The 19,760-nt window shown below is 45.5% G+C and overlaps 1 protein-coding gene across 17 annotated transcripts in view; it reads right to left on the bottom strand.

Annotated features, from left to right (window-relative positions):
• The window catches only part of PTK2 (protein tyrosine kinase 2), a 256,989-nt gene that overhangs the window by 208,305 nt on the left and 28,924 nt on the right, over window positions 1-19,760 (bottom strand). For 5 of the 17 annotated variants that reach the window (XM_053208059.1, XM_053208066.1, XM_053208068.1 and 2 more), the window contains exon 3: window positions 18,505-18,591. The exons of 6 other annotated variants lie outside the window; for them this stretch is intronic. Coding sequence is in view for 4 of the 11 variants with exons in the window: in XM_053208064.1 (XP_053064039.1) it covers window positions 14,462-14,531 (70 nt within the window). In the remaining 7 variants the exon portion in view is untranslated. Of the gene's footprint in view, window positions 1-14,461; window positions 14,585-18,504; window positions 18,610-19,760 lie in introns of those variants that run through there. 6 more of the 17 variants (XM_053208064.1, XR_008292471.1, XM_053208071.1 and 3 more) reach the window with 6 other exon arrangements.

The following is a 19,760-nucleotide window of genomic DNA, read 5'->3' as shown; positions in this document are numbered from 1 at the left end:
GGAGGACTAGGGGCTTATTTTTAATTTCTTGTCATTTTAAACAAGGCTGGATCAAGGAAGTATTAGACTCATCATTTATTTTCCAAAGTAGTTACAGTTCCTTTAGGATTTATTGGTACTTTTTTTTCTTGGCTGACTTTCTAGACACTTATTTCCAGATACCAACCATTCCAAATTAGATCACAAGATATATTCCTTTTCTTTTTTTTTTCACTTTAGCTAGTATCAGATAGGTTTCTGCCATTTGCACCTCAAAATTTTTCCAATAATAAAATTCATAAACCTGAGCCCTAACCCATCCTAAAACGGTCCAGCTTTGCATTCGCTCATCCAAGAATTCAGCGAGCACCTACTACACACCAGGCACTGCTGAGATGCCACGAATGCCTCAGTGTGTGTACAAGGATAGAGATACACACCAGGATGTGCTGCTCGGCACTTAACAACTGGCTCTGTGAAGAGGCTGGGGGAGAAGCCCCGATCTGTGGCGCTGGCAGACTCCTGCGGCATAAATACATCCACCATATTTGGTCTTGAGCTACCAATGTGGTGTCAACCAGCTGCCACCAGCTCGAGTGTCTCTCCGTCCCCCCTCCCCCCACACACTTCTTCTGCCCTCGTGGAGTTTACGTTCTGTTAGAGGAGACAGACAACAACATCATCATAAATAACTAAATCATGCAGTATGCTATCAAGTGATTAGTGTTATTTTAAAAATTACTAAGTGCAGCAGGGTATGAGGCATAGGAAGTGTGCATGTAAGGGAACGCAGGTTCCAGCATTAAACGAAGCGGTCAAGGTGAGCCACACCGTGAGATACACACGCATATACATTAGAAAATGGAGATTCGAAAACATACTTTTTTTTTCCAATTTACAAGAAAATCACACAGTATGTACTCTTTGGGGCACGGAGCCTCACAGCCACTTCTGCATAGTACTTCATTGTATGAATGTACCGCAATTCTTCACCCAGTCCACCCTTGACCAACAGTGGGCTAATTCCTGCTTGGGGCTATTACGAATTACTCTGTGACGGCCAGTCTTGTACAGGTTTCTTGGCACACGCGTGCACGCATTTCTGCTGTGTGTCCACCTGGAACGGAACCACTAGGTCAAGGTGCACGCTCCAGCGGAGTCAGCGCTACCAAACGACGGTCCGAAGTGGACGAACAAAATGGCCCTCCCGTCGTTCTCGTGCGTGAGGGTCCCCACTGCCCCCAACCGTCAGAAGCAAACGTGAAACAAACAAGCCTAACTTCCGAGGTGCTGGTGCAGTTGCAGACAGGGGCTGTAGTCTCACTGCACATCCCAGGTGTGACATGTCCTACAGAGTATGAGAGCTGTAAGGAAAGCTAATGCTGTTTTAACAAGAATACAAACGAAAACAAAATGAAGGAGCAAAGGCACGTTCAGATGCATACAGAGGTCTTGTTAGTGGTGACAGTGGCACTGTTATTCTGAAATGGCACACAAGTTTCATATGCATGAATAATGAAGCAACTACGTAAGCGTGCTAGTGTTAAGCACCAAGATTTTGGGGCGCCTGGCTGGCTCAGTGGAGCGTGCAACTCTTGATCTCAGGGTTGTATATTCGAGCCCCACATTGTGTGTAGAGATTACTTAAAGATAAAATCTTAAAAAAAAACCCGCAAGATTTTAAGCAAAAGAGAAATGAGATACAAACAAAATCAAAGCAGGAAACCATTTTTGTCTTAAATTTAAGTTGGAAGTTTCAGGATAAACTCATGACTTATTTTTCTCTTTCTAAAAAATACACACGTCCTACCTCTGTTCTCTAAAAAAGCCCAGAAGCAGTAACATCCCATAATTAACTACCATAGTATCCACACTATAGTCCCTAAATACCATTTCCCACTAAAAGGAATCAAGGCTCCTTAGAGAGGTGGCTGATTTCAAGTCTGAGGCAAGAAAGGTACAAATTGAGCCTGGGACGCTTTATAGTGCCTATAAACAGAAAACTACAAAAAAAATCAGTGGAGTCACTTCCAAAGGACACAGAAGACATCTACAAACAGCAATCTGACCATCCAAGAGAATGACTATGGTAAATTAACATACACCTATGTGTACATATATAAATAGAGAGAGAGGTCATCTTAAAATGTATGCATTTATGATACTAAAAATAATACTCACTTGGATCAGTCACCATTGGATACTGCGAGGACACCAACAAACTCATTCTGAAACTAGTAAATAAAAGATTATGCATGTATCCTACCTTTTCTGTATGGGCTACATTTCAGGATACCTAAACAGTTTAAAAAAAAAAAAAAAAAGGCAAACAAAAACCCTCCAGCAAAGAAGCGCACAAGGCATGACAAAATCAGAACACAGTTTCTGCAGCTCTGATACAAAATCCCCAGGCAGCCACCATCAATGCCTGCAAAAGCCACTAGATGGAAGGATCGCCACAGCATTTGGACAAATGATGAATGTGGCTGTCCCTTAGGGGGGAGGACATGCCAACAGCAAGTATTCTTGCCCCCAAAGTTGAGCCTCAGTCTAGCTGACTTCTAGCAACTAGTTTCAAAACTTACAAATTAAATGACATCACGTGATACGATCAGCCAAATTCAGAATGTGGGAAATTCTATGAGAGAAATAACAATTTCTTCAAGAGCATCAACAAAAGCTGTAATTCAAAAACAAAACTGAAATAGCGTAAAGCAAGCGTTAGAGATCTGCCAACCAACAGGTAAAAGGCTTAAAAAAAAAAACCTGAGAAAATCAAACATTACCCAGCTTTATTAAAGATTTTATTTTATTTTTTTAAACATTTATTCATTTTTGAGAGACAGGGCGCAAGCAGGGGAGGGGCAGAGAGAGAGGGAGACCCAGAATCCGAAGCAGGCTCCAGGCTCTGAGCTGTCAGCACAGAGCCTGACGCGGGGCTCCGACCCACGAACCAGGAGATCGAGACCTGAGCCAAAGTCGGACACTTAACCGACTGAGCCACCCAGGTATCCCTTAAAGATTTTAAATTACTTTTAATTATGTGAGACATGGTAAAGGTATTATGGTTATATTTCATACCTGTTAGGGACACATATTGAACTTTTACGGGTGAAACTTTATTATTATATGATGCCTGGGATTAGCTCTAAAATACTCCAGGAAAAAAAAAAAAAAAGTCTGGGGAAGAGGAAACAGGATAAACAAGGCCACAATGGTGACACAGGTTCATTATCCAATTCTACTTTTATGTATACTTCAAATTTTCTAAACTAAAAAGTTTTTAAAAAGAACTGAAGAAAGGGGGCACCTGGGTGGCTCAGTCGGTTAAGCAGCCGACTTCAGCTCAGGTCATGATCTTGTGCTCCGTGAGTTCAAGCCCCGTGCCGGGCTCTGTGCTGACAGCTCAGAGCCTGGAGCCTGTTTCACATTCTATGTCTCTCCCTCTCTCTGCCCCTCCCATGCTCATGCTCTGTCTCTGTCTCTTAATAATAAATTAAAAAAAAAAAAAAAAAAGTTAAAAAAACTAAAAAAAAAAAAAAAGAATTAAAGGAAACCTACCACACAGATTCACTAACAGCCAACTGAAGCAGCACTGTAAACACAGCGTTCTAACACATACCTCAAGTCCACACTCAGAAGATAGTATGTTCAACATGCAGAGCCAATTCGAACCAAGAGTTTTAAATCAGGAAAGGGGAAGCCAGAACAACATAAGCAGTATATACATGTTTACTGTGTATCTTAGACAAGCCAACCACAACTGACAATCAAAATGAGAAAAAAACACCAACATTTCCCACCCGTGCAGTGTTCCAGGAGATTGCCCTATTATAGACATTATAGCACAGGCTACGCTGGAAAACAGGAAAAAAATGTTCACATTAACTACTCAAGAAGGGACCCAGAATCAATATTACAATTCGCCAAAGGTACAGCATACATGTCCCATCAAAATTTATCCTAGTGGATTCTTAGCGTTAATAACACGCAGGTTCAAATGCATCTGTGACTCTGGCTGCAGGCACCACTGACTGGATAAGTCCTCCCAGAAGAAAGTCACCTCACCTGCTTATAAACAGGGTTATCTCATACTGGAGTCAGGGCTGACACCCAGGGAGTCAAAGCCAAGATCCAGTCCTCAACTGGCTTCTGAAGCCCTATCTCTGGTTCACTCCATTATTTGAAACCAAAAAAGGGGAATTATGTTGTTTTTAACACGCTGACCATCAATGTAATCTTAATTCTCAGTGTGTCCTTCTCCTTCAAGAGGAGGTCAAAACCTTTTTGAATTCAAGTCTTTTTTTTTTTTTTTAAAGTCTATTTATTTAGAGAGAGTGTGTGCACATGCATGCACATAGCGGGGAGGGGCAGAGAGACAGAGAATCCCAAGCAGGCTCTGCGCAGCCAGTACAGGGCCGACGCAGGGCTTGATCCCGTGAACCACAAGATCATGACCTGAGCAGAAACCAAGAGTCGGACGCTCAACCGACTGAGCCACCCCACCCAGGTGCCCCTAAACGCGTCTTTCTGTACAATCAAGTGCAGGCAAACCGGGAGGAGAAGCAACGGACATTCTAATTTTTACGAATCCAAATCCCCTGAAGAGGTCAACAGAAGACTCGTACAGATAAATTAACATTTACAGATAAGTGCACAGAGCAGTCACAAAGTCTACAAATGGCTAAAAGGTAAGGCTGGGGAGTGTAGAGGGAGCCCCACTGTGAAAGATGCCCCAACAAGACAAAGGGGCAATTGGTTGGCACCCATTTCGGCTGCAATGCTAACTGTGGGGACCCCTGCCTGTTGTCACATTCCAGGGACCTCAACTGACCTAAGGAACACGTCAAAGCTTGATTTGCCTCAGAGCCTGTCTGTACCTAATCCCCAAACTGAAACTGCTTAGTCTCTGCACACCTCCAAGAGCAAATGTAAACGAGCAACTCAAAGTTTATCCGTCCTTTGGAGCACCCGGGGGGGCTCAGTCAGTTAAGCATCCAACTCTTGATTCGGGCTCAGGTCATGATCCCACGGTTCCAGCCCCATGTGAGGCTCTGCCCTAACGGCGCGGAGCCTGCTTGGGATTCTCTCCCTCTCTCTCTCTCCCCCTCCCCCCACTAAAATAAATAAACAAACATAAAAAAAAAAAACAAAACAAAAAAACAGGTCAGTCCCACAGTCCACGCCCTTTAGTGTTCCACATTTTAAAAGGAGTACACTACCACACACCTGTGTGGCTCAGCTGGTCCTGCCCGACTTCGGCTCAGGTCATGATCTTGTGGTTCGTGGGTTCGAGCCCCACATCGGGCTCTGTGCTGACAGCTCAGAGCCTGGAGCCTGCTTTGAATTCTGTGTCTCCCCCCCTCTCTCTGCCTCTCCCCCGCTCATGCTCTGTCTCTCTCTCTCTCTCTCAAAAATAAACATTAAAAAATTTTTTTTTCATAAAAAAAATTTTTAAGTAGACAAAATTAGGTCAAAACATTATACATAACATTTTCAACTTAAGTCCCACAAAAAGTTGAAATCTAAAACATCACCTGTACCTGCAGCCTTTACTCCACTATAGACGGTATTCTGGAGAACATTTTTTTTTTTAACTTCCTAGAAAGATAATCTTTTAGGAAAAAAAACTTTCAGTTAATTAAATAAAGCCATTATAATACAGACTACTACTCTTCTGGGATGCACTCTTTCCAGGCATCTTATAAAAAATAAGATTGTTCATTAAAGACAGGAAAACTAAACATCAGAAACAGATGGAAAGATAATTAACAGCAACAACGGAACACATTCAAATTCTGACCCTGGGGGATCCAGAAGACCTAATTATAACACAGAGGAACGCGGATCTCCTAGGATACAGGAGTTACTTACAAACATATATACACCTAACTTGTACATTTAAAAAAATCTATTTTATTTCCCATTAAGCGACTGGAAGGGAGAAGAAAAGCCAAGGAACTGCAAAAATATTTTAGAAGTATTTAAATCTCCTTCTTATAATCATTATTGCACACCTTTGTATTTACTTCCTGCGGAAACTGTAATTTAGTTTCGCTATGGTTTTAAGTATTTCCACACCTCATTTTGCTAAAAATAAAGCTATAAATGAATTTTTCTACATAAAGTGCATTTAAATTATTTCTGGAAGTCCATTTGTTTTTTACTCCCAGTACATACGAAATCTGACTATATTCACAGGGGGCTTAACGCACACTCCTTTCCTTGGCATCGTGAATTACTGCCTAGGAACCACCTTTGAGCACAGGAATTTCCTAATACGTATTTTCCAAGCTTTTATGGAAATCAAATACTATCTTTAAGTAAATAACAGAAATGTGAATTAATCTAACAAGAGTAAGAGAACACAAAAATAACTGTAAAACGTAACTACACACTCCTAGTCCCAAAACCTACGAAGAACACTGAGACAGCTGTTGCATGTGACCTCGAAGGTACAATCCACACTTAGTACAACATAACCTTTCCATGCAGCAGTTGACAGAAATGTCTCCCGCGGCTGCAAACTATACTCTGTGCAATCTCATTCTTCTATCCTTAGACCTGGCTGACCTCAACCTCATCTGGCTAGTTACCGAAGAAGACAACGCACTCTCCCTACCCCCACCCCCACCCCCCGCCCCGTGCACATCTATCGCAAGCTCCCCATACACACATTGCAAACAGAGGCCACCGGTCACCAAGTCCACAAACTGCAGCCAGGAAACAGCTCTGCCCTGCCATCTGGGTGACCTCCTGGCAGCAGCGGCAGGACGTCCCAAGAGGAAAAGAGCCATCGTGATTGCTGTGTTGACGCCATGCAAAAACCTGACCGTGCTTTTCACCCTCTTCTTGACAAAACCCACTCGGGAACTAAGTCCTTTTTTTTTTTTTTTCCATAAAAAGGAACACGTTGCCTTCCCTGAATAACTACCTGAATAAAAGTAAGGTGGAGAAAAAGGCGGGGGGGGGGGGAGGTAAGGGCAAACCTAGAAAGGAGGATACATTTTCTTCAACTGTCTGAAGAATCTTCCAGATGTACACACACTAACAGAAAATGATCTTTACTGCCTAATAAATAAAAGTATATCCTAATCTTCAAATCTAAAGATTTACACTAAAGATTAAAAGTCAAATTCAAAAACGCCAATAAATTTTTATCAAAACATCTTATATATTGACTAATTCAAAATTTTCAAGAAACTTGTAACAGAATTCACGGCAAAAGGAAGCACACAAGTGTGATTAAGGTTTGCCCAAATACCTAACTGCTGCTGACATATGTAAAGTTCAACTCGAGGCCTGATCGAGTCTCATCTGCCCTCAGTCCACCAAAGATGGTAAACTTAGGATCAAGAGTTTCCACATAAATGCAACAGGTAGCCTCCGTCAACACCGCAGGTCAAGAAGAGGGTGCCTGAATCCTCCCCCATTAAGTTTTAAGTACCAATCTAGCCATAGGGCCCGGAAATCCCAGGCAGCCCCTCACTCTAGAGTATGTCCTAACCTAGGTCGTACCAAGGTTATGAACAAATGTCATACACATACCCAAACACCATTATTCTCCTGGGCTTTTTATTTCAAAGCAGCCATCACCAGTAGATAAAAACTATGCGGTATGTACACACTCGTTTATTTTGAGTAATGCTTGTACCGTCCTAGCATTAGCTATCGATGATAATCTCAAATTCACAAGTTAACAAAGGTATTTTGAAAGGGGCAGACTTAGTTACTAAAATTTATGTCAAAAACTAGAAGAGCCAGAAACAATTCCAAATCTCTGTCCAATCATTTGAAAAGATCACAGAGGAAAAAATGAACAGTACAGAGCCTGGGTCACTGCAGGAACTCAACTATGTGCTGAATGAATGAACAAATCCTCCCACATTTCCTCCTATTCACGTTCACGCATAACCGGGCCTGGCTAGGCTTCCCGCTCACATCCGCTAAGGCAGCACCAGCAGGGTGGGGGCGGGTAAGGCCCTGGAACAAATAAGCCTCTGCCTGGAGGTGGGACTGAGCGTTTTGTTTGTGACCAACAGCCCAGCTTGCCTGGTAGCCTAGGCAAGCAACGCTACTTTCCGGTAACTATAATGCAGCCGAATGCACCACTTATCTTAGGCCAGTTTAATAACAAAATAACTAACTGAAAGCTTTGCCAAAATATAGATTTCCCTCTGTCAAATGGAAATTACTTGCGATTTTCCAGATAGTAAAATCAGTGGCTAAACTCATATTGAAACAAGTCAATTTCTGCCATTTCATTTTCCGGAAAACCGAGAAACACAGTAAGTATATGAACTGCATGGACTTCGGGATATCCACTTCAGCCATGAAGGAGGAACTAGAACGGAAAACAGCCCTCCATGGTAAACAAATAGAGGAGTGGACCAAATCCGTGAAACCACTTTCTTCAGATCTTGAGACAATGTGCAGTGCAGGCCCACGAGCCTCAGCACCCTGCTCTGTCCAGCTGGGAGCAACCATGGCCCACAACGCGGGAAGGGAATCCAAGTACAGGACCGCAACCTCAGCGGAGGAGAGGAAATTTCCAGTCTGGGGAAGCGGAGCGGCTGAAATATGCAAGGCAGAGAATCAGAGGTGAAAAGTTATAGAAAACGAGTTTCAGAAACCTGCACAAAGACCAGAAGATATGGAAACGCGTGTTTAGCCTGCTGAAAGAAACAACTGTCAACCTAAAAATCTACACACCCAGCAAAAGTTTCTTTCAAAATTAAAGATGCTTATCAAGAAAAGAACAGATAATCAAGATGTGATAGCCTCGTACAACGAAATACAACTCAGCAATTACAAGGAACAGATTACAGACATGCATAACATGGGTGAATCTCAACAATAATGTGCTAAAAAAAAAAAAAAAAAAAAAAAAGCCTTACACAACCATGCATACAATATGATTCTGTTGACAGGAAATCCCAGGACAGGCAAGACCGACCTGAGGTAGGAAAATAAAACAGCAGTTGTCAGGGGTCGGGGTGAGGACGGCAGCAGGGACTAGGGCAGGAATGTGAGCACAGATGGGTGTGAAGGAACCTTAGGGGAAAATTACAGTGGTCTAGATTTGGTAAGCGTTGGGGTTGCAAAGATGACATTTCATGCAAAGGTGCATTTGTGACAACTCGGTGAATGTGTACCTGAGTTATATGCCGCTGGCATATCAATTTTACACGAAAAGAAAAATCCCCTAAATGAAAAATGAACTCTAGTAAACAATATGCATGCTGAAATACACAGGGTGAAGTGTACGTTGGTATCTGCAGTTCATTCTGAAATGCACCCTAGAAAATAAAACGGGTCACTATATAGAGGGATGGATAATTGGTGACTTAAGTGATAAAGCAAGAGCAGCAACACATTACGGGTAGAATCTAGGGGGTCTATGAGTAGACGGGTGTTAGCTATAAATTCTTGCACCTGTGTCGTTTGTTTGAAAATTATCATAATGAAATGTTGTATACAAAAATAAAGACTAATCTAGATTTCAGAGGGAAAAAATAAAAGACAAAAGGGAGCATGGGCCTCCCATACGGTTACGTGAAGATGATGGGGCGCGGACAGTTATAAAAAACAGACAAATTCATCCAGAACAACTCTCGGAAGGGATCAGAAGATGACCACGCAGGCAACAACAGGAGAAGAAATTACTCTCAAAACTGCGCCTGCCTCTGGTCCAAACTGAGTGTTTGCGACTTTCCTGCCTGGTAAGCCTGTGAGCCCCAGCTCTGGCAGGACAGGACTGCGCCTTACTGTACCATCACAATGTAGCAGGACGGTGGCTGTAAATCTAAGGGGGAAATTTTGGAAACGAGAAGGCTGCAAAATGCTGAGCTCCAAATGTGAATATAAATAAACACTGCCTAAAGCCCTGGCAGACAGTGGGACTAGGCAGGCACACGCAGGAGAACCAGGAGGCCCAGAGGCATGCACCAGAGCCAGCCTGCTGCTCCTCTGACTAAATGTGTCTCCCAACCCAGGGCGAGCTCTGGTGGCAGAAAGAAAAGTCTTCCTGGCATGAGGTTTCAGAAGAAATGGGGGCTGGTGGACCAACGGAAATTTAGAGGACAGATGCTGGAAGCAAGGGAACCCCAAGATAAAACCCCAAATCTGAGAATAAATTCTACCCCAACCTTTGACTGACCACCAAAATATAAAGGTACATGTGAGACCCCCCCCAACACACACAGAGGCCCAAACTTAATAGAATAGAAAAGAAAAGAAAAGGGGGGGAGGGGAGGGGAGGGGAGGGGAGGAGAAGCAAGAAAGCAAGCAATGCACCCACTGGAAGCCAATAAAAGTGATCAGAGACCTCATCAGCTCGTCAGAATATAACAAGCAAGCCTTCCGCACCCTGAGCACAGGTGTGCATGCGTGCGTGCATACAGACAGCGCTGGGGAGCAGTACCACCTGGTAGCACGTGAACATGCCTGTCACGAAGACCTTCACCTCTAAATCCCATTTCCCACTAAAAGGAACCAGGGATACTTGGAGAAACGGCTGATTCCATGACGCGACAGAGAAACTACAAGAAACGCCACTGTACCAAAAGGAAGAAAAAGCTCAAAAATTAATAGGGACGTGTCAAAAAAATACAGGAGATGATTCTGGAGAAGGCCAAACCAGGGAGAAGTCTAGCATCGAAATGAATAATGAGTCAAGGATTATAAGCCACTGAGTCAAACGAGCATCCGTGAAGTTCTGACGAATGACATGAGCGAGTGAGCGAACAGAGGAGAGGAAACTCGTCGTGGCAGCTGGACACCAGCTGATAAACAAGAAGGGGCAGTGGCGTGAGAGAACCACGGCTGCACAACCAGCTCAACTGTTTCAGGCAAGAACCACCAGTGGGTGACCGAACTATCGGTTTGAAAGTTCGAAAGGTCACACAGCCTCAAATGTGTCCCTACAGATTACTCATTCACCACAAAGGATAAGTGCTCATTTTAGAGTAGAGACAGTAGGCAGATGCAATCCTAACTCGATTGCCTGAGATCGGGAATTCTCAAGTTTCAGAATACATCAAAATCATTTTCAGGGTTTGTTGAAAACACAGCCTCACACCCGAAGTTTCTGACTCGGCAGGTCAGGAGCAGCGTCCAAGACTCATCAGGCCTAACAAATTCCTGGGCGTTAATGTCACCAATCACAGAACGAACTGGCACCATGTGCCATTCTGAGATGGACACAATGGCTATGAGAGAGGATATGGCCCTGAGAAAGGGACACCATCACTTTCCACAATGGTCTGACCCCCAAAATGCATAATCTGAATTTAATATGAGAAGACATCAAAGGAACTCAAAAGGAACCCTACGAAACAATTAGTTTACGTTCTTTAAAACTGTCAATGTCATGAAAGAGAATGGCTGAGCACCATATCCAGACTAAAAGGACTACAAAGACGTCAGCAACTAAGACATGAGGACGCCTGGGTGGCTTGCTCGGTTAGGCACCCAATTCTTGATTTCCGCCCAAGTCGTGATCTCACAATTTGCGAGATTCAGCCCTGCATCAGGCTCTGCATTGATGGTGCAGAGCCTGCTTGGGATTCTCTGTCTCTCTCTCTCTCTCTCTCTCTGCCCTTCCTGCACATTCTCTCTCTCAAAATAGATAAACTTAAAAAAGGTTTTAAATGAATAAATCACACCTGTAATTCTAGACTGGATCCTGTGTCGGGGTGAAAACTGCTAGAAACAACAGAGCAACTGGAAACCGTGAACAGGGATCGTACAGGAGATAAAATGGCAACATTAAATGTTATACTGATTATATTGTGGTTATGCAAAAAGCCCTTGTTCTTAGTAGATACTCAAGTATGTAAGGGTGAAAGGGCATTATGTCTGCAACTTACTCTCAAAGGGTTCAGTAAGAAATAGATGTGTGTGTGTGTGTGTGTGTGTGCGCGTGCGCGCGCGCTCACCCCTGTGCGTCTGTACCTATCCAGAGACAGAGAGGAGGAAGGAGGGAGGGGGGCACTGGTGGATCTAGGTGAAGGGTATTTGAAAGCGGAGTACACCACTTCTCACGACTTCTCCCTAAAAGAAAACAAGGTTTAAGTGAACAAAAAACCAAGGAACAGCAAAACAGAAAAGGTGGTGGTGGGAGGGCCTCCAGAGGCAGCTACCCACACAGCCCCATGCCGAGGAAGAAGGCGGATGGGGTGCCACCGCACATGGGCAATGACAGGCGCTCACACTGAGGCTCCCAAGTCATCTAGAGAAGCTGAAACGGACTTTCACGTCTTTCAGTACATTTCGCTTACGAAGACCCTTTTGGATTAAGTGCCCTTTCGGAACACACAAGAAAACAAGCGTGGCTGAGTATTCTTAAACCTTCACGCTCCACACCTATTTTGGTTCTATTCTGCACATACCACTTTTCACATGACCAGTGAGTCACACTGTAACCTACCAGGAGGCATTCTGTCTGGCGTGGACACCGTGCGTGGTATGGCGGCGGCAGACCGTTCACGCTGGAACCGACACGGCACGCAGTGCCATCCCACGTCCCTGCGGCTACACCGTGACACCTGCACCAGGGCTGCCACCTGGCTGGCAGCAGCTGGAAATGTCACCAGCCGTAAGAAGTGTCCCAGCACAGGTCCAACCCTTCAAAACGAGGGTTGTTAGCGCAGAGATTCCCGCAGCAAAACCCGGGGACGGAGTCAGACAATAAAACACGTGAGGGAGAACGATTCTCTCTCCCCTGTTCCCAAATGCAACTGTCAAGGAGGCTACGTATTTGCTGTGCAATCACCGTCTAAAGGGCACCATGCAGAGGCTGCAACGAACACGTCTGGGCACACCGATGTCACCGGGCACACTTGCGTCACCAGAGACGGCACAGCGAGCCTCAAGAACACAGAGCAGCACACGCAATAAAGAAACAAAAAAGCAGCTCAGGAAGGTCCTATTACAACGCACCTTACTATGCCACTGATTCTGTCATTACCACACACTCCAATACCTACCCTCTGATCATAAAATCATACGAAGACCTCATCATTTGAATTAATGGCCTTCTTATGCTCTGAAGTCAAACAAATTTTGATTTTTAAATGACAATTAAACATACACACAGTTTTCCACTTTAATCCCCCTCCCTGCCCACTGTTGCGGCTTTCCTAAAAAGGGTTTATTAGGAAAAAATGCTAAATAACTGCTCTGCAGGACATCAAAAAGCACCACATAGTAAGGAATAATGAGCAATCCTCTTGCAAACTTTGAAGAGACTTGACTTACAATCACAAGGAAGCCTTAAGTTTAGTGAAGCCACCTTGAATTATCTTCTGTGTACATTCTTATTTCTAGCAGTTTAAAATATAATTGTACCCTACAATTAGAGCTGACTAAAGACAGAGCTGAAGACCATATAATTAAGTTTGTCGTGAATCAGAGAAAACATCTTTTATTAATTTTTAAAGCTGGTAAAACTATTTTTCTCCAAAGCTACAAGAGCTTGAATGCTATGGAAGGAATCCTAAAATAATTAAGCTTTAAAAAGTCTCTTCTGTTTTTATTTATATCTATAACATATAATCGTCTTACACAAAAACCACGTTATAAAGCCTTTAGGTCATGAAAAAATATAAAAAATCAAAGACTCCAAGATTATACGTTTTCAGAAACAGTGTCTGTGCTAAAATCTATTTTACTTAAACTTCTAGGATACCTAATCCAGAAAAATAAAATTTAATCCACTGGAAAGAAAAAGCGAGCTCAAGTGTGTAGAAGTGAGTACGCCTGTGTGTGTGTGTGTATGATCTACGTGTGTATATACATAAGTCACCTATTTTTTTTTTTAAGCTTGGCTTACTGAGGAAAAATGTACATGCAGTAAAACATTCAGTTAGATGGGTTCTGACTAACACATCCGGGGTATAACCGCCCCCGGAAGGGAAGCTATGGCCTATTTCCATCACCTACCAAGTGCCCTCATGCCCTTTTGTGCTCAATCCTCTCTTCCCCTTGTCTCAGCCCAAAGCAACCAGTGACCTGATGTGGTCTCATGGTTTTGGCTTTACCCAAACATTACCAGGGTGGAATCACAGTTGCACAGAGCTCTGTGCCTTCACGTCATAGATGCTTTGCAGATTCTCACCCTTTGTCTTGAAGATGTCAGTAGTTAGCACCTTTCTGTTGCTGACCAGGATGCCACTGTGCAGGTGAACCACAACCATGTACCACTTGATGGACATCTGAGCTGTTTTCCATTTTAAGCAAGTTTGAATAAAGCCGCTACACACGTTCATATACAGGCCTTTGCGTAGACACCAATTTTCATTTCTCTTGGGTAAAGACCTCGGGGTAGAATTCCTGGGTTGTATGAGAAGCGTATGTTCAATTTTATAAGAAACTGCCAAGCTCTTTTCCAAAGCGTTATAGTTACAACCCTCTGCACTCCCACCAGCAAAGCATGATACAGTTGTAGCTATTCCACATCCTTGCAACTGGGCACTGTCACCTTCTATTGTCTTGTTTCGTGCAAATGTGAGGCATTCTAGTAGGACTGCAATGCTACCTCTGGCTGTCATGTGAATGTCCCTGATGACTAACGATGGTGAGCATCTTCTGTGCTTATTGTGACCTACAGAAAAGGGACGAAATGTCTACTCAAATCTTTTGGCCATTTTTTCAAGTGAATTTTTTGCTAAAACACCTACCTTTTTAATAGTTTATCAAAGAAGAAATGCAGGAAAGTTTGTCTATTTTGTTAGGTCACTTAGAATTTATTAGTAGACAAGAATCTAAACTGCTTCCTTGCCACCCCCACTCCCAATACCCTACCTGTGCCCCTCCAAGTTGTCTATGATATGCTAAGGCAGGTAGAAAGAAAAAGACATCCCCTCTGTCCCTTACTCAGGATGTACAAATCCCTGGAAAAGTTGCCTGTTTCCCTATTTTCACAAGTGTGTGATGAAAGCACATTGTTTCCTCAGTGTGAGCCAGGAACACCGACGAATGAGGACCACGTGCCATGGTTTGCAGAGACAACGCCAATGCATTCCCACATGGATACGTGGTTGACGCATGACAAAAAGGAAGTCCGATCCTGAAGACGGTCTGCGGACCATTCAGTAGGGGGCAGCACTCCCCACTCTTACATCCAGGGCCCGCACACAGGACTGTAAGGGAACGTGAGAGCCTGCCGCCACCGTGTGGAGCCTGGGGCGGACTCCTCAGAAGCTAGCTCCAGCCTCTGGTCTAGGACACCGGGACAGAAAGCACTACCTTGCCAAGTTACTACAAAAAACTAAATAGGATTCATGGGGCACCTGGGTGGCCCAGCCAGTTAAAGCATCCGACTGCAGCTCAGGTCATGATCTCACGGTTTGTGAGTTCGAGCCCCACATCAGGCTCTGTGCTGATAGCTTGGAGCCTGGAGCCTGCTTCGGATTCTGTGTCTCCCTCTCTTTCTGCCCCTCCCCTGCTCATGCTATCTCTTAAAAATAAATAAATGTTCGGGCGCCTGGGTGGCGCAGTCGGTTAAGCGTCCGACTTCAGCCAGGTCACGATCTCGCAGTCCGTGAGTTCGAGCCTCGCGTCGGGCTCTGGGCTGATGGCTCGGAGCCTGGAGCCTGTTTCCGATTCTGTGTCTCCCTCTCTCTCTGCCCCTCCCCCGTTCATGCTCTGTCTCTCTCTGTCCCAAAAATAAAAATAAATAAATAAATAAATAAATAAATAAATGTTAAAAAATTCTTTAAAAAAACTACGATTCAAACACACAATAACTGACACATAAATGGTAACTATCACGATTATGACGTATAATTCCTGAATCAGAAACGTACCTAGACTGGCAAGATAAAGGATGCACTTCACAAAGCTCTGGGTAAAAGGGTGAACTTGAGACACAGCAGACCCACTGCACATGCAGGGTCCTGACCATCCATGAGCCGGCCAGGCATCGACAGAAAAGGTGTGGTAGCACAATTACATAAAAGGTGCCCTGGAGATGACAGTCATGAAAGGTATTTGTGGACTTTATTCCTCACAATTCTGCCTCAGCATTTCAAACTGAGCGACGCTTCTTTTCAAACGAAGCCAATCCAATCACTCTTGGTTCTGCACTATCTCACTGCCGATGGCTTATTTCCCCACAGGCTTCCAGAACTACGCCAAACAGTGAGGGCTGTGCTTGCACATCTCAAGGATACCTCCCAACCCTCCCACCAGTCCAGCTAGACACACAGCAGCCACCCCTTCGATGTCCTGTGGTCACTCATCCTGCTCGCATAGTATTCAGTCCTGCATGACCAGTGGCTGGCTGCCTTTGTGACAGATATTCAATAAACAATTTTCCACGAACCATTTCATGAAATCAACAGTTTAAGATTATCTCTTAGGGGCCCTTGGGTGGCTCAGTTGGTTAAGCATCTAACTTTGGCTCAGGTCATGATCTCATGGTTTGTGGGTCTGAGCCCCACATCAGGCTCTGTGCTGACAGCTCGGAGCCTGGAGGCTGCTTCACATCCTGTCTCCCTCTCTCTCAGCCCCTCGCCAGCTTGCATGCTCTCTCTCTCAAAAATAAATAAACACTAAAAAAAAGACTATCTCTTGGATTCAAGTGTCCTGCTATATCCTACACTCAGGTTTTAAGACCTTAAAAATTTATGACAGGAGAGGCGCATGGTGGCTCTGTCAGTTAAGCATATGACTTCGGCTCAGGTCATGATCTCACAGTCCTTGAGTTTGAGTCCCTGATCGGGCTCTGTGCTGACAGCTCAGAGCCTACCGCCTACTTCAGATTCTGTGACTCCCTTTCCCTCTGCCCTTCCCCTGCTCACACTCTCTCTCTCAAAAATAAATAAATGTTAAAAAAAAAATTTTTTTTTTTAGGGGCGCCTGCGTGGCTCAGTTGGTTAAGCGTCCAACTTCAGCTCGGGTCATGATCTCATGGTTTGTGGGTCTGAGCCCCGCATCAGGCTCTGTGCTGACAGCTCGGTGCCTGGAGCCTGCTTCAGATTCTATGTCTCCCTCTCTCTCTGCCCCTCCCCTGCTCATGCTCTGTCTCTCAAAAAATAAATAAATGTTAAAAAATTTTTAATTAAAAAAAACTTTTTTTAAATAAAAAAGAAAATTTATGACAGGAGCACCTGGCTGGCTTGGATGGTGGAGCACATGACTCTTGATCTTGGGGTTGTGAGTTTGAGCCCCACACTGGGTGTAGAAATTACTCAAAAAATTCAATCTTTAAAAAAGAAAATAAGAAATGAAACATTCATGACAGATGCTGAACAATCTGAATGTCCCATTTCCCAAGAAAACCTCTTTAAAATTCTTCGAGGAAGAGTCTATAACTAATACATCTGACCTAGCAAGGCGCCACAACACAGGCTTTTTAAGTTAACAAATCTCATCCAGCTCTGCTTATTCCCACTCTCTCCACCAAGAATGTCCTTCCCCAACTACTGCCAACCCTTCTCACCCCTGCTCCCTCAGGAAGACATGGTGCCCTCCCTCCCGGCTTCCCATCAGTGTCTTCCCAATTAGCATTTTCTTATTTTTTTTAATTTTTTTAAGTTTATTTATTTTGAGAGAAGGAGAGAAAGCACAAGTGTGGTAGAGGCGGGGGGGGGGGGGGAGAGAGAGAGAGAGACAGACAGACAGACAGACAGACAATTCCCAACAGGCTCTGAGCTGACAGCAGGGCTTGAACCCACAAACTGTGAGATCATGACCTGAGCTGAGATCAAGCATCAGAGCTTAGGGCACCTGGGCGGCTCAGTTGGTTGAGCGTCTGACTTCGGCTCAGGTCACGATCTCACGGTTTGTGGGTCTGAGCCCTGTGTCAGGCTGTGTGCTGACAGCTCGGAGCCTGGAGCCTGCATCAGATTCTGTGTCTCCCTCTCTCTCTGCCCCTCCCCACCTGCACTCCATCTCTGTCTCTCAAAAATAAGTAAATGTTAAAAAAAAAAAAAGAGTTGGACGCTGAACCAACTGAGCCACTGAACCAACTGAGGCGTCCCCGAATCACCATTTTCTACCTGGTCGCATCCATTCCTGCCAGATCTGCCCTGTGTCCTCAACCCTGGTACCATTTCTAGCAGGCCAAGAGAGTGACCTGTCCCTCACGGAAGGAAGCAGATGTCCCTGGGGGTGAAGACAGAAGTAATATGCTTGAGTACATGGAAAATGTTATTAAGAGGTCTGGCTTCCTTATAAAGCTGTCAGAGTGAGAACTCTTAAGAATGTCAAGCAAACGGAAAAAAAAAAAGTGGCAACTCTAAGTTCAAAAAAACAGAAAACCAAAGCCGAACAAAAAGGAAATGGAATCATGTTACATTAACTGGCTCAATAGTGAGCAACATTAACAAAGTCAAAACAATTAACCAAATGTGGATCTAAACAAACATTGTGACAGAACTCTGGGGGGAAGGAAGAAAGGAGTCCAAAATGTAACTTTTTCTAAAGCCGATGGCGCCTGACCCCACACACACGTGGCTGAGGATCGGGGGTGTAAACACCCGAAGCAGCAGCGAGGCACGATTACACGATTACACGCACCTGTGGGAGGCGGACGTGGAGGGCGGGGCAGGGCCCTGGGTCTGCGTTCACCTTCAACACTGCTCTGGACACATGCACGTGCCACCCCTGGACAAAGCGGAATTTCTAGTTAAGAAAAGGAAACAATCTCTAATAGAAGCATTTCAGGCAGGACAAATGTTTTCCTAGAACTTTTAGACCACTACTCTGTTCCCCCTTGAACAGTCTCTTGGGACACTGCGAGTGCCGGTCCCCACGCCCCCAAGAGGCAGGGCGGCGAGGGCGGCGCACGTGGCCTGACACCTGGTGCCACGCCCACCGGCCACAAGCGTGGGGAAAGCTGCTGTCAGCTCTGCAGCTGACCTGAGAACACCACCACGTCCCTCGAGGACGTGGCCGGGCTGGGCTGCTCAGCACCCAGACGGGTGGGTAAGCGTGAGGGTGACCGTGCACCCTGGACCTCAGTCACCCGCACGCAATCCGTCTCGCTACTCTCTCCAGCTTCAAACCACCATCCTGGCAGGCATTCCGTCTCACCACTCCCCCTAACCGCTCTGGGCACCGCCGGAGAGCCCCCAAGTCACCAAACCCAAAGGTCAAACCCCAACCCTCATCTGGACCTTTCCTGACACTTCAGAGAGCTGATCACATCCTGTCCCGGAACGTTCTCGTCCCCTCTTCCCACGGCGCCAGCGCTTCCGGTTTTCCGGACACCCGCTCGGAGCCCACCACGGCTCCCCCTGGTCCTGGGCTCAGCCCTCCTGCCGCCTCCTCCCTGTGCTCACCCGCTCCGTGACCAGAGCGCCACTGCCTTTTCACTGCCACTCCCAGCTCGGATGCCTACTCACAACTGCCCCCGTGACAGCCCTCCCGGGATCCCTGCGGGCCGCAAACCCAGAGTGCCCACGAGCCAGTCCGCCTCTGCCCCTCTAAACCGAGTTCTGCCCGTGGCGGCCCAGAGCCTTGGAGCCGACTCAACTCCTCCCTCGCTTCCTCACACCCCTCATCCAATCTGTCGGCAGATCCTGCCGGTTCTACCTTCAAGATCCACCCGGGGCCCGACTGCTTCTCACCACCCCCAGTCTCCCTGCCCCGGTCCAAGCCTCCGCACCCGGTTCCCTCCACAGCCTCCGGCTCTCCTCGGCTCGGCCCCCCCACCCCGCCTCCCCGTGTCTACGCCCAACACGCCGGCTTTTCAAACCTCGGTCGCATTGCCACGCTGAACAATGACTGACAGCTGCCCTCCACAGCCCACCACCAGCACTGCCTGATGCTAC

The sequence above is a fragment of the Acinonyx jubatus genome, chromosome F2 (genome assembly GCF_027475565.1).
Source record: "Acinonyx jubatus isolate Ajub_Pintada_27869175 chromosome F2, VMU_Ajub_asm_v1.0, whole genome shotgun sequence".
NCBI lineage: Eukaryota > Metazoa > Chordata > Mammalia > Carnivora > Felidae > Acinonyx > Acinonyx jubatus.
This window is presented reverse-complemented; position numbering and strand designations above follow the sequence as displayed.